Here is a 15,431-nt window from a genome sequence, read left to right as displayed (position 1 = left end):
CACACACACACACACAAATAAAAAAAAAACCTATGGCAGTAATTATCACCTGCTTTCTACTTCTTCCAGGTTTTATTTACATAATGTATGACCATGAATCTGTGAGAACCTTGAGAATAGAACCCAGAGATGACAAAAAGTTTCCCCTTGTCTATCAACTCCAAGCACTTGGCAGTCTACACACCATGTTGAGGAGGACTCAGAGGCTGAGTCTGGGTTAAACAGGAGAGAATAACTTGATTGGTTAGAATTGCCTGCCACAGATGTGAAAAGTGATATGCCACACTTTTGCCATCTCAAGAGAGCTCAGACTTAAGCACCATGTAATATCTAAATAAGAAAGGTAACCTATACATATAGAGGAAGAACATGTTCAGTGAGTTAGTCAGCCCTGTCCCAAGGCAGAAAAAAAATGTAAGGACTATTGAAAACCAACTCAAATATCAACACATTGCAGGAGGGCCTATCTTGATTTATTAAGTTGTGTCCTGTGTTTAGAAATGGGCAGATTTCCTCCTGTGGGCTGCAACCCATACTGATGGCATATTCTTGAATAGATATATTCATACGTTCTATTCATTTCTGTTTGCTAGATGTGTGTGTGTGTGTGTGTGTGTGTGTGTGTGTGTGTGTGTGTCTAAACTTTTCCAGCATGTGTGGGGTCTGCGAGTTACTTATAAACATATAGAATTCAGCTGGAAAAGGCAAGTAGGGTATGATTATAATAATAATCACCATTTCTTAAAAGTTAACCATGTGGGCTTCCCTGGTGGCACAGTGGTTAAGAATCCGCCTGCCAATGCTGGGGACACAGGTTCAAGCTCTGGTGCGGGAAGATCCCACATTCCACGGAGCAACAACTACTGAGCCTGCACTCTAGAGCCCGTGAGCCACAACTACTGAGCCTGCATGCTGGAACTACTGAAGCCTGCGTGCCTAGAGCCCATGCTCCGAAACAAGAGAAGCCACTGCAATGAGAAGCCTGCGCACTGCAACAAAGAGTAGCCCCCGCTCACTGCAACTAGAGAAAGCCTGCGCGCAGCAATGAAGACCCAACACAGCCAAAAAAAAAAAAAAGTTAACCATGTGCCTGGCGTTGTACTAAACATGCTCATTTTATTTACTTTCCCATCAACTCTACAATGAGGTAATTACTGCCCCTAGTTGCAAAGAGAGAAATTGTCTCAGAGGGAGTGGGTGGCAGAGAGGAATTCTAATCCAGTGTGGATGACTTGGTTTGTTAGTCTGTGTGGCCAGCAACTCGGCTACATGATCTCCAGAAGCAACTCTTGTGCTTTTCCAAAAGAGAGTATCTTGAGACCTCACTGGTAGAGTTGTCTGATTGTGCAGCAATACGTGGGATGCTAGGAACCCAGATTGGGTGATCAGTCCCCCTCTCTGGCATTGCCAGGGCAGACGGACCAGAATTATGCAGGTCTTGTTTTAGAAATTTTCTCATTACCTCTCTGGTAGTTTTTGCTTCTAGCTTGACCCTGATCTCTAACCTGTAATCTATTGTTAAAAAGAAAACAAATTCTTCCATAACTGTGGCTTTCAGACTGGGCACAAAAAAATCAAAGAATTAGAGAGTGAGAAAGAAGTACAAATTGTCCGTTTCTGGATGACTTATGTGTCACTTTCATGCATCCAAAGCAAAGTTACAGAAGACACTGGTCTCATCAGTGGTTGACAGTCCCTAGGAATACACTAGCATGGCCTCTGCATGGCTCACACTGAGATCCTGGCCAAGCAGAGGCAAAAAATACACTCAAAAATGAGGAAGAGGGCTTCCCTGGTGGCGCAGCGGTTGAGAGTCCGCCTGCCGATGCAGGGGACACGGGTTCGTGCCCCGGTCCAGGAAGATCCCACATGCCACGGAGCGGCTGGGCCTGTGAGCCATGGCCGCTGAGCCTGCACGTCCAGAGCCTGTGCTCCGCAACGGGAGAGGCCACAACAGTGAGAGGCCCGCGTACCGCAAAAAAGAAAAAAAAAAATAAGGAAGAGAGATAAGAAGGGAAGGGAGAAAGAGAGAAAGGGAAGTAGGACAGAAAGAAATGAAATCAAATGAATGGAATTACTAATGAAACTGTCCGTTTCCTTGCTACACAGAGAGAAACTAAATGCAATTTTATTTTTCTTCCAGATTATGTAAACACAGGATAGAAACTGTGGTTCTAAGACCTCTTCCTGATTCCCAGATCTCTCTCCTATGAAGGGCAGAGTAGGTTTGTTTGAAACTGTAACCAGGAGATTAATGAAAGTTGCCACAGACCTTTTTGTCTTCCTTAAGCTTTCCGGTTTAGTTTTCTTCAGAGCTGCATTTTTTTTAAATTTTACTTTTTAAAAATTGAAGTACAGTTGATTTATAATGTTGTGTTAGTTTCTGGTATAGAGGAAAGTGATTCAGTTATTCATATAAATATATTCTTTTTCAGATTCTTTTACATTATAGTTTATTGCAAGATATTGAATATAGTTCCCTGTGCTATACAGTAGGACCTTGTTGTTTATATATTTTATATATAGTAGTGTGTATCTGCTAATTCCAAACTCCTGATTTATCCCTCCTTACCTTTCCACTTTAGTAACCATAAGTTCGTTTTCTATGTCTGTGAGTCCATTTCTGTTTTGTAAATATGTTCATTTGTAGCATTTTTCAAGATTCCACATAAAAGTGATATCATGTGGTATTTGTCTTTTTCTGTCTGATTTACTTCACTTAGTATGGTAATCTCTAGGTCCATCCATGTTGCTGCAAACGGCATTATTTCATTCTTTTTCATGGCTGAGTAGTATTCCAGTGTGTGTGTGTGTGTGTGTGTGTGTGTGTGTGTGTGTGTGTACCACATCTTCTTTATCCATTCGTCTGTTGAAGGACACCTAGGTTGCTTCCATATCTTGGCTACTGTAAATAGTGCTGCTCTGAACATTGGTGTGCATGTCTCTTTTCAAAATAGAGTTTTCTCTGGATATATGCCCAGGAGTAGGATTGTTGGATAGTATGTTAACTCCATTTTTAGTTTTTTAAGGAAACTCCACACTGTTCTCCATAGTGGCTGCACCAATTTACATTCCCACCAACAGTGTAGGAGGGTTCCCTATTCTCCACACCCTCACCAGCATTTACTGTTTGTAGGCTTTTTGATGATGGCAATTCTGACTGGTGTGAAGTGATAGCTCATCATAGTTTTGATTTGCATTTCTCTAATAATTAGCGACCCTGAGCATCTTTTCATGTGCCTGCTGGCCATCTGTATGTCTTCTTTGGAGAAATGTCTATTTAGGTCTTCTGTCCATTTTTTGATTTTTTTTTTTTGATATCGAGCTGTTTGTATATTTTGGAAACTAATCCCTTGTTGGTTGCATCATTTATAAATATTTTCTCCCAGTCTGTACGTTGTCTTTTTGTTTTGTTTATGGTTTCCTTTGCTGTACAAAAGTTTATAAGTTTGATTAGGTCCCATTTGTTTATTTTTGCTTTTATTTCTTTCATTTTGTGAGACTGACCTAAGAACACATTGCTACAATTTACATCAGAGAATATTTTGCCTATGTTCTCCCCTAGAAGTTTTATGGTGTCATGTCTTGTATTTAAGTCTTCAAGTCATTTTGAATTTATTTTTAGAATTGAGAGCTGCTGGTAGTTCCACTGCTCTGATTCATGGCAGGGAGAAAACTCTCCTACACTGCCTCCTTCAGGCCAAACTGCCAAGAGCAGAGGACCATTAACGAAGTCAGCCTGGAACAGTTTGCCTCAGAGAGTTGGTACCACAGGAAAAAATCATTGCAGTTAAAATGCAATAAAAAGCCCGTGGTCCGTGCCATGCATGTCTTAGAAACTCTATATGTCCTCAGATGTATTCCACACAATGTGTCCCACCCAGAAGATGCATGTACCATCTGAGCATTTATTAAGGTTCAACTATACACAAGACACTTTAGATGCTTTACATGCATCATTTCATTTAGTTCCCAAATCAGGTAGTTAATCACTACTATCCAAATAAAGAAATTGACACGTGGGTTAAGAAACTGGCCCAAGTTCACACAGTTATTAAGTGGCACAATCAAGATTAAAACCCAACTACTGAATTCCAAAATTCAGATTATCCCCCCCTGTGTCACACTGTATTGCTAATGCACAGGAGCAAAACTTTGCAGTTTCTTTGTATGTATCTTTATCACAGAACCAGCCAAAGTTACTTAGAAACAACGCTGCTGCCTAAGCTTTTCTCTGATGGATCATCCTAAGAAGAGGCCTTTCATTGTCCCTCTGACTTCAGCAATCCTGGGAGCTCTGGGGCTCCTGAAGGACTGTAATTATGTCAATGCTTCTGTAAACAATTTATCACTTGAACACTGCTGTGGCGAGAATTATAAATGGCGCTTGAACTCCAAATGTTGCCTCTGTCCCTTCATCCTCTTTTGCCCTGGAAGAAAGGTTTCCTCTTTTTTCTTTCATGCAATTAAAAAAATTCTTTAGCTTTTTGATATTAAAAAATGCAAGGCTATCATTCCTTTTTGCTCAAGTAAATTATTCCATTTGATTGGAATGTTTTACATGGTAAGAAAAGGGATTATTCATCTTTTGTTTAGATTTTTTTCACATCTAAATCTTCAGAATTGTATATATATATTTTGCCATGGAAGGAGAGTTGAGGTTAATGGTAAAGGCAGTTATCTGCATTAAGCCTCATAAGATGCTCTGAAAATCATATCATATAAATGTTATGTAGTTGTATCATAATTATTATTACTATAAAAGTTATAGGGTTGCAAAAGAACAATTATGGTAATAATAATATTCCATTGGTTTCCCATGCTGCTTCCCCATGGCTCAAGATGTTTCATAATTTGATCCCACCCAGTCCTGCCAACCTTATTCTCTACTCTCTACAACAAATGTTCATCTTCTACTTGTGTCCAACTTGTCTACTCGGTGACAGTGAATGCTCATTGTATGTTATAGCGTTAACCCTTCACTGAGGCTACTCACCTTAAACTCCACCCCTTCCGCTGTGCTACTTTTACTCAAATTATTACCCAACCCCACCCTTCTTCAGTTCACAGCTCAAGTCCACCTGCCTGACCACTGGTCCACAGTGACCCCTCTCTTCCCTCAACACTGACAGCACTTACTACGACCACCAACTGAGCTCTCACTGACTTATCACAGTCTTATATGTGTTTGTGCATTTGTCAAGATCCCTATAGGAAATAAACTGCGTACTCAGTAGGGGTGATTGAAGAGAATTTCACCAAGGAATATTTATAGAAATGTAGATAGCAAGGAATGATGAAGCACCTGGGACAGAGGCAACAAGAGGAAGCCTTGACTACCCTAGGTCTGAAGGAAAAAAGTGGAGAATGGTAGCTTAGGAGAAGGGCTCATAACAGGAGCTGTGGCCTTGAGAAAGGAATTCAGCCACCATCAAGAGAAGGCTCAGCAGGGAAGGAGCCTGGAAGTGTCCCCATCTCTGTCTCTTCCTGCTCTTCAGTCTCTGGCTGGTTTTCCCACTGAACCCACCAAGAAGCCAGGGGAAAGGAGTTCGGCTCATGCAGCCCCTGAAAGTCATCCTGCCAGGACCCTGAACAGGGGAGAGAGAGAGTTTGTATTTTGAAAGGCAGCTATGGGTTTTTGTCTTTCTTCCTGAATTAAATTGATTATAATCTCCATTGGTTCCCACCTCTTCTCAATTAAACAGGGTCAGGTTCCCTGAAATCTGATATGGGGCAGTGAATAAACGTCTTCCCTTGTGACTCTGGGCAATGTCTGGGCTCCTGGACCTTAGGAAGACCCCTGGTACCTAACTTCTACTTCAAAATCACCTTAAACGCCCCACGATGATAGTTCTGTTTTGTCAATTCTTCTGTGCTTGATTAAGCACTAAGAACGAATCCCCTGGTGTCTTTAATTTAAAAAGTACAAGGTAGCATCATTATTACATTTCCTTGGCTGGATTAGCATATATTTGCATAGTTGTTATACAATATCATTGAGGCATACCTCTATCTGAGAAAACCAATTACTAAAGAAGAAATTTCAGCACACCTAATCTACTTAGTGTCACTAAAATTTAAAAGAAAGAAAGAAAAAGGAAAAAATAAGAAAAGAAAAAATAATCAACTGCCTCTTGAAGGATGTTTTTGCATATTTCATGCATTGATTCTCATCAGTGACAAGTGTGACCAAACATAGGAAGAAGGCAATTTATCAATGAAATATAAATTTTGAAAATCATTTCCAATCAACTATTTGATGGCAGGCTGACAGAAAAATAGCTCAGTTAGATAGCATCTAATTTTAAAAACCCACTGTATACCTTTTTTTTTAACATCTTTATTGGAGTATGACTGCTTTACAATGTTGTGTTAGTTTCTGCTGTATAACAAAGTGAATCAGCTATACGTATACATATATCCCCATATCCCCTCCCTCTTGTGTCTCCCTCCCACCCTCCCTAACCCACCCCTCTAGGTGGTCACAAAGCACCAAACTGATCTCCCTGTGCTATGCAGCTGCTTCCCACTAGCTATCTATTTTACATTTCATAGTGTATATATGTCCACGCCACTCTCTCACTTCGTCCCAGCTTACCCTTCCTCCTCCCTGTGTCCTCAAGTCCATTCTCTACGTCTGCGTCTTTATTCCTGTCTTGCCCCTAGGTTCTTCAGAACCATTTTTTTTTTTTTAGATTCCATATATATGTGTTAGCATACGGTATTTGTTTTTCTCTTTCTGACTTACTTCACTCTGTATGACAGACTCTAGGTCCATCCACCTCACTACAAATAACGCAATTTCGTTTCTTTTTATGGCTGAGTAATATTCCATTGTATATATGTGCCACATCTTCTTTATTCATTCCTCTGTCGATGGACAGTTAGGTTGCTTCCATGTCCTGGCTATTGTAAATAGAGCTGCAATGAACATTTTGGTACATGACTCTTTTTGAATTATGGTTTTCTCAGGGTGTATGCCCAGTAGTGGGATTGCTGGGTCATATGGTAGTTCTATTTGTAGTTTTTTAAGGAACCTCCACACTGCTCTCCATAGTAGCTTATCAATTTACATTCTCAGCAACAGTGCAAGAGGGTTCCCTTCTCTCCACATCCTCTCCAGCATTTATTGTTTCTAGATTTTTTTGATGATGGCCATTCTGACAGGTGTGAGGTGATACCTCATTGTAGTTTTGATTTGCATTTCTCTAATGATTAGTGATGATGAGCATCCTTTCATGTGTTTGTTGGCAGTCTATATATCTTCTTTGGAGAAATGTCTATTTAGCTCTTCTGCCCATTTTTGGGTTGGGTTGTTTGTGTTTTTGATATTGAGCTGCATGAGCTGCTTGTAAATTTTGGAGATTAATCCTTTGTCAGTTGCTTCGTTTGCAAATATTTTCTCCCATTCTGAAGGTTGTCTTTTCGTCCTGTTTATGGTTTCCTTTGCTGTGCAAAAGCTTTTACGTTTCATTAGGTCCCATTTGTTTATTTTTGTTTTTATTTCCATTTCTCCAGGAGGTGGGTCAGAAATGATCTTGCTGTAACTTACGTCAAAGAGTGTTCTTCCTGTGTTTTCCACTGTATACCTTTTACTCTTACTACATAGTAAAAAACAAACAAGCGAACAAAAACTTTGAGCTACTACAAGTGAATCTTGCAGTGAACTGGTACCAACACTCCCCTCTTCCTTCCACATTTCGCACAGAACCACACACATATTAGTACTGAATAAATTCTTGAAAGTGAAAGAATAATTAAATGAAATCCACCAATCCTCCCTGTTCATTCATTCTGATATGCAGTAACCCTCACTGCTGGGAATCTCATTGCCAATCTATACTCCTCCTGCTACAAAGTTAACCTTCACCTACTCTTCCCTCCATGAAGATGGAAACAGCTGATTATCCACAGGATACATTTTCAAGTGACTCCACAGCCTTCATTAAATAGTAAAAGGAGTGATTGCATCCTTGATAAACCCACTTACAAAAGGGCAAAGTTTCACAAAGTAATCAATTTGCCTCTTTGCTAATCCTCCACATCAATGTTATTTCCGTCTCCATCCTCCACCTCAAAAAAGCCCAGGAAGGTCAGGGACCTGGTTTGCCTTGTTCCCCCTTTGATTCCCAGCAGCCAACAAAGCGCCTGGCACATAGAAGAAGCTCAAAAAAGTATTTCCCAAAGTGAACAGAAATCTACCACACATCACCTTTAGCTGTAACTTCACTCTAAGAAAATATTACTCACTGGTAGAAAGCTCTCCCTAAATAATAACGATTATGACAATAACAAAGACAATACTAATATTAAAACGCTAACTGAATGTCATGCTCTGTTCTGTGTGCTTTAATGTACTAACAGTTTAACCCTCTGATGGGGCTCCAGACACACTGTTCCCATAGACAGCACCTTGGCGTAGTGTCTAATTTAAGCTGAAGGAGTTTAAGAAAACAGCAGAAGCAGGAAGATCACTCTGACAATCCCCTCCCCTTCTTCCCTGAAACAAATCATAAAACCCTCCTGTGGGAGGCGCCCTCCCTAAATCTGGAGGAAAGGAGCATCCTTATCTTCTAAGACAAAGGGACACCAAGAGGAATCCTAACGAACAGGTCCCGGTTTCCCCCAGTTTACCACACTGACCTCATACTCCTTAACCTATCATATTGCTACACAACTGTCAACTCATCATCAAACCTCGCATAAAAATACTCAAGTCTGTTTCTTCAGGGTCTTCATTTCCTTATGAAGGCTCCCATGTCATGTGAAACTTATATTAAGTAAATTTGTATGCTTCCCTCCTGTTAATCTGTCTTTGACCCAGCCAAGGACCCTAAAAGAGTCAGGTAAAACTTTTTCCTCCCCTGCACCTCAAAACAATCATATAAAAGTTTTATGAAGTAGGTACCATTATCATTCCCAAAATGAGGAAATTGAGGCATGCAGCAAGCATGTCATTTTCTCTAGATAATGGGTCAAATAAGGATGAGAGTCAGGATATAAACCCGGATAGACAGGCACCGGAGCCAAAATTCTTAACATCTAACTGTAAAGAATCTGTTTATACTCCAAAGGAAGTGACAATGAATTCCTTCCATAGATTAGCTATGGTGTCTGTGTTTCAAAGAAAATAAGTGAATAACTGGATTTTTCAAAAAAGTTTTGAAAGTGTGCCGTTCAAAACTTCAAGAGTTCTTCATAAACAATCAGATGTGTAACAAAAACATAAGGCTCAGCTGATTTTTCCAACATTGATGATCCACTGCAAATGGTTTGTTACTTTTCTCATCCTTACAATCAGCTTTTTACTGCTGTGTTTTTTATTAGAAGCCGCTGGGTTCACGATGGAAGGACAAAGTGACAATGTAACACTAGGTGATTAAAAAATAGAACTCAAGTGTGTCTACCTCCTGAAAAGGGAGAAAACTGGATGGGTGATCTTTCCCTCATATCAAAGATTCTTCTTCCCATGTAATCTACAGTCATTAAGTGACTATTTACAAAAAGTAACAACGGTATCATCAGGATATAATTTCCTCTGTTTCTCCTGCCCATGGTTGCTTGAATGGTGAGAATGAAAAGAAATTAGAAACCCAGGAGGACAGAGATAGTGACAGATGGAAGAGTATGATTCAGTACAATTTATTATTATTAAAATACTCTTGTTCCTATAGCAATAGCCTGTGTTTTATTTGTGTTTACCCTTTACTTTCCTTTGAAAGTATTATTTATTTACAGGCACATTTCCTCATTCTCTTTTTCTTTCCCAATGTTGAATAAAGCAATGGATCACGTAGAGTTCTTCAGTTTAACTGCTGAAAAGTCAGCTAGGAAAAAGTCTTATCGGCAAATAACTCACAAAGATGAAAGGAAAGAGAAGAGCTTTATTTAAGTCCTCTAAATGAAAGTTCAAAGATGAGGAGAGATAACTTTAAATCCACAAATAAACCATTCAAAGCAAGTAGTCCTATATCATATGCTAGATTAGCACAGAATGTTTAAGCACAACAGGCCAACTGAGATATGTTACTTCCCCATGCAAGGAACATCCTCTCCCAGCACCTCTGACTGGCATTCTAGAATGTGTTCTAACACCACTTGCTGTAAGCAAACTGTTTTTTGAAGGATCATATTTTATATGAATAGTTCATACAAATACAGTATTCTATTCCATAATACAGATCTTATTTTAGTATAAAATATTTCTCCCAAAATATCTGAGTAGAACTGATACTTCAGAAAGATTATTGTATCCACTTATGATTTTTCCTACATGGCACCAGGAATATGCAAATCCCAGTATGTGAAGCAGAGTCTAGGTGTCAGGCTAGTGGACATCATCTCTACTGCAAACTCAAGCATCTAAGGTTAAACAAGATGGAGAACCACACACACACCACAAAAACAACAACAACAACCAAAAAAAAACTCCTGCTCATAACTGGCAAATAGATTTGTTTGTGCTTAATTACTTCTGCTGTAACCTCTAAAAGGCAATGCTAAGAGTCAATGAGCTTATCTAAAAGCGATAGCAAGAACAAAAAGTGAAGCGAAGTTGGCCTCATAAACCATGAGGTCCAGAGGTTAATCATCTACGTTTCTCTTTCTGCAAACTGCTAACAAACCTGATTAACACACTAGTCTTTCCAAGTTTCTCAAACTTTTACCATTTTCAAAAAGTCTTTCCATGTGCTTTCTGCAGCTGGCCATCACCAGCAAAGTGCCCCTTATCTTCTAGCCAAAATGCTCTGAAATGTCAGTCTGTTACATAAAAAGACCAAAGTAATCAACCTAAGTCTTTCCCTTCGCATGTTTCCTTACACACATTTTCCTAAACTTCCTTGTCACACACACATGGGAGCCACTGAGTGTGCAATTTTTCCCCAGGGAGTCTGGGAAAGCACTACGCACGAAATCATTCTAAAATAAAAATAAGTACATGTGCCTGGAAACTTAAAGTGAATACATTTACATTTACACTCATAGCAGCCGGAGATCTCTCTACTACACACAATCCCTTCACTCTTTATCATCATGCTTCAAAGAAAACCACACTTCATGTCAGAAACATGACTTTGAAAGGCAAGCATTAAGAATGAACCTGCACCTCTACTCTTGCCTCTGACATTTGACACTGCAGTTCCCTGCTTATATGTCCGGATCCTCTGCGAAATGGTGAGATCCTGGAGGGCAGGAGTCCTCGCTTCCGACTCATCTTTGCATCTCCAGTCTTTGGTTCAATGAGAGTGTTCAAATGTCCATTTTGACTTTCAAGTGGACTGATCTTTGTTTTTCATTTCTAATTTGACTCAAAGATTTCTTTGTTTTGAGTATGCTCGTGCTTTCTTCACTAAAAGTAAGTTGAGGAGCTTAGTACATGAAAGGAGTTTGCAAAACTAGCCATAGTAATTTCTGCTAAGTGGGAGTGGGTGGAGGACACCAAGATTAAGAGGCCCATCCTAATGCCTAGCATTTTGCCAACTGAACGGTAATGTAAACTTATTACTGATAAGGGAGAGGATGAAATTGGTTGTAAGAAAACCTGGGTCCCATTTCAAATGAGATAACATATGAAAAATCTTATAAAATTATAGCAGGCACCAAGTAGGAGCACTATACATATTAATTATTATTGTTATGTCAGGACCTTCTGGATACGCTCTTGTTTCTGAGACTACCTTAACTTTACCTCTTGTTTATTTCCCCTCACCGTGATACTCTAGGATTAATGACATAGTGTTTGTAAAGTGTTTTTAAATCCCTGAAGTGTTATAATCAACCCAAGTACCATTTTATTTATGCAAACTGTGTCTACTCAGCGAGTCGAGTCCACTTAAACATCTAGGATTGGGATCTCCTGTCTCATAAGGCTTAATAAATGATTCCCTCTGGCTCTAAAAGCAAGTACTTTTTCAATGACAATGGGAGGGAAAGCAAAGGAATTACTCTGTGACATCTGCTGTGCAACGTTCTTCGAATGGCACATCTTGATAAATGCATGAGAGTCCTTGGAGAGTTACTGCACACAGTGAAGAGAGAGTGGTAAAAATCCCAGTATCTCTGAAAAGGAAGGCAACACATGTTAAAGTCAGAAACGCCTCAGAGTTTACGTCAATAGAAAACAATAGTGATGTGTTTAGTCCCTACTTTCCACGGTCTCTGATGCGGAGGCAAAATTAAACATGAATAATGAAGCTAAGGCAGGTTAAGTAACTTTTTAAAGCTAAGATAGCTAATAAGTAGCAGAATAAGACTGCACCTAAGCCATTAGCCTCTAGGCCCAGTGAGCTTTGTACTCTGTGCCCAACGTCTCTCCCGTGCTGGGGACAGCCTGTGACAGCTAAAACCAAGAACATGAGGTTAGGTGGAAGGGCTGGTTCACAAAGGCAGCAAAGTCCACACGTAGCATGAGGACTCAGCTTTGCCAACGGCTTTCTGCATGACTCATCACAAAGTTGTTGATACTCTGTTACCTGCCTATTACAGACTTCAGGTTATTTAAAAGTGAATGAAATAATCTATATAATTAATTAATCTATATAATTATTAATATTAATTAATCTATATAAATAATAGAGCAATTTTTTAAAGTGAGTGACATAATCTACACAATTTAAACTTCTGATAAAAATGCTATATGAACAATCCCAAATATTTTTCTTCTTCTTATTATTAAATTCATCTAAATTGATGGGAAGAAAGTAAAACTGTCACCTTTATATAACTGTTCAACTTGCCCTTAGATGGAGAAACTCCAAAGCTGCTCCTAAGCACTACCTACTTATTTATTTATTTATTTATTTATTCTCACACCTGCGTTTTATAACCCTTTGTCTTGTTGTATTTGTGTAGCATCCTCAAATTCTTAAAAGCATTCTCAAAACCCATTTTTTGAATTAGAATTTCCTGCACTTCCATTGCACTATGGAAGTACTTTAGAGCAAAACCCACAGGAAGTGAATTGATGCTTTACCTCCAAGTCATCATCAGGGATAGCTCTTTTCCACTTTACGTTCCACCTGATATGTTCATAGGCATTGACGACAACTTCGATTGCTTTGGGACAAGAATGGCAAGCCTGTATCACCTGCAGAGACACCATAGAGTTTCATCTGTTCAATGCACATATATGATTCATCTTTTCCACGCACAGAGACATCAAGACTTCATGGACCGATAAGCCTCTTTGGAGCCCTGAAATGCTTTTGAGAAGTCTCATGCCTTTGAGTATTCAAACACACTGTCAGCCCCCATGGTGGATGGGAGGATTAATAACATAAGACTAATTTCCTTCATCATCCAGGAGCAAGTGAAAAAGAGGTGCTAACAAAGAGGGTGGGGGCCTGACGAAATGCATCCCCTGCTCGTAAAAGCAATTTTGAGAGAGGCCGGTCTCAAAATACACTTCCAGCTGTCTGGGAAATTCTCCTAGTTCTACAGAAAATTTTATTAGCAAAAAGCTGAATGTTAGTAATGCAAGAACTCAAGCCTACTGGTGACTATGAGGTAAAACAAACTATAGAGTAACATGAAAGTTAACCAAAGCTGTCTTCCCAGTGCAGTGCTTGAAGAGGACTAATGTCACGTACCAAATCACCCTCACTGGTATTTTAATCTTCATCAGCAATAAAAGATCACATGAAGATTAGTTATTTCATTAGCACACTCTGTTCAACAGTTCACTGACTAACCAAATAAAACTGGAAAGCCGAGTCGAGGTGGCCAGCATTGCCATCAGGAGGCAGGAAGATTTAGCTTTAGGTTTTAGACTAAACTGGATATTTAGCCAACCTTTGATGTTACCATGAAATCTGGACATATCTGATTAATCAATCATGCAGCCTTTATTAAGTGACAATGGAGGAATATATGAGACATACCCCAAAGTAAAACACACTGGTTTCTGGTGAGAGGCTTACTGTAAGAATGAGAAGCAAAAACATGTAAATGAAACAAGAGAAGATCAATGGAGATGTATGGTTGGTTCACATACATAAGTGTTAGATTATAGGGTTTGAAAAAGAGGAATTATAGAAATTCCAAGAGAGAGAGCTGAGTGAATTGCGCTAACCAGGAATGATTTCTTGGAGGAGATGAGTTCAGCTGTAGATCCTAAATGGTAGAAAGGTGCATGCGTGTGTGTGTGTGTGTTGTGTGCCTGCCTGCATACACTTACAGGCCTGTCTACATGTGCAGCATCAGCAAATGTAACAGTTGTGTTGAAAGAGAGGTACTTCAAAGGGTAAAACAAAAACACAGCTGCATTATCGCTTTCTCCTGCTCACACAAACCCACTGCCTGGAACCCTTCTCCACTCCTGGCATGATACCTCAGGCAGGACTCACACCTGTTTCTACTTAATTTTTCTTCTTTCTTTTTCTTTTTTTTTTTGCTGTACGCGGGCCTCTCACTGTTGTGGCCTCTCCCATTGCGGAGCACAGGCTCCAGACGCGCAGGCTCAGCGGCCATGGCTCACGGGCCCAGCCGCTCCACGCCATGTGGGATCTTCCCGGACCGGGGCACGAACCCATGTCCCCTGTATCAGCAGGCGGACTCTCAACCACTGCGCCACCAAGGAAGCCCTCTACTTAATTTTTAATAATAAAAAGTACTCCAGTCACTCTAGATAGGAGAAAAATGTCATTTCAGTAATAAAAATGTCCATTTTAGTTGAATAATTGAAACTCCAAATTTTGTTTAAAAGTTTCTCCTCTCCCATAGCCTAGGCTTGTTTCAAGCTGCAGTTGGAAAGGAGGTATTTGTGGGTGTGGTATAATAAGAAATACATGTTTGGTCTTTGCCTCTGGTTCTTGACAAAGAGCTCCTTTCCACCATTTCAATTATGCTAATGAAGTGAGTCTTAATGGGGCTCCTAGAGAGCTTCATTAGGTGGACTGGTTACTGGAAAGACAAATCCTTCATTAGAGGACTGGAACTTTTACACACCTTGTCTCCTACCTCCAGGGAAAGAGTTTGACTGAACTCAAACTCCAACATCCAGGGTGGTCTAGCATTGCATTTTTCAATGTGAGGTGGTAAGTACCCAATGTCTTGGGACTTCAGGCAAAACTGAGACAGAAGGATGAGTATTTTAATACCCAGTTGTGTGTATGTGTGTGTGTGTGTACCAAGGTCACCTGAATGAAGGGCCCATGTCAGGAAAGAACTAAAGTTAAGAGCAGGTAAGATGGAGTCAGCTGACAGTACACCTGGAAGGCCAGTCTGAAGAGCTTGGGATTGACTTAATAGGCAATAGGAAGCTATTATGTATTCTTAATAAGAAAGGGTTATATTCAATCAATTCATTCCATTGGGAAACCTTTATTGAGCACTGTGTTTAGCACTGTGACAGTAATTCTGAGTTTATGCCCTGCTTCTGTCTTCAAGGAATTTACAACCCAGTTGAAGATAAAAGACATAGGTATTTCAGA

General features: G+C 39.8%; 1 protein-coding gene across 3 annotated transcripts in view; it reads right to left on the bottom strand.

Annotated features, from left to right (window-relative positions):
* Positions 1–9,864: 9,864 nt before the first annotated feature.
* The window catches only part of ASB4 (ankyrin repeat and SOCS box containing 4), a 121,598-nt gene continuing 116,031 nt past the window's right edge, over positions 9,865–15,431 (bottom strand). For all 3 annotated transcript variants that reach the window (XM_049715142.1, XM_049715143.1, XM_004265574.3), the window contains 2 exons: positions 12,974–13,087; positions 9,865–12,060 (listed from right to left, as the gene is read on the bottom strand). In XM_049715142.1, coding sequence (XP_049571099.1) covers positions 11,872–12,060; positions 12,974–13,087 — 303 coding nt within the window. In that variant the 3' untranslated portion in view covers positions 9,865–11,871. The remainder of the gene's footprint in view (positions 12,061–12,973; positions 13,088–15,431) is intronic.

Source organism: Orcinus orca, chromosome 9 (assembly GCF_937001465.1).
Source record: "Orcinus orca chromosome 9, mOrcOrc1.1, whole genome shotgun sequence".
NCBI lineage: Eukaryota > Metazoa > Chordata > Mammalia > Artiodactyla > Delphinidae > Orcinus > Orcinus orca.
The sequence above is the reverse complement of the archived record's forward strand: the minus strand, read 5'-3'. Positions and strand labels throughout refer to the sequence as shown.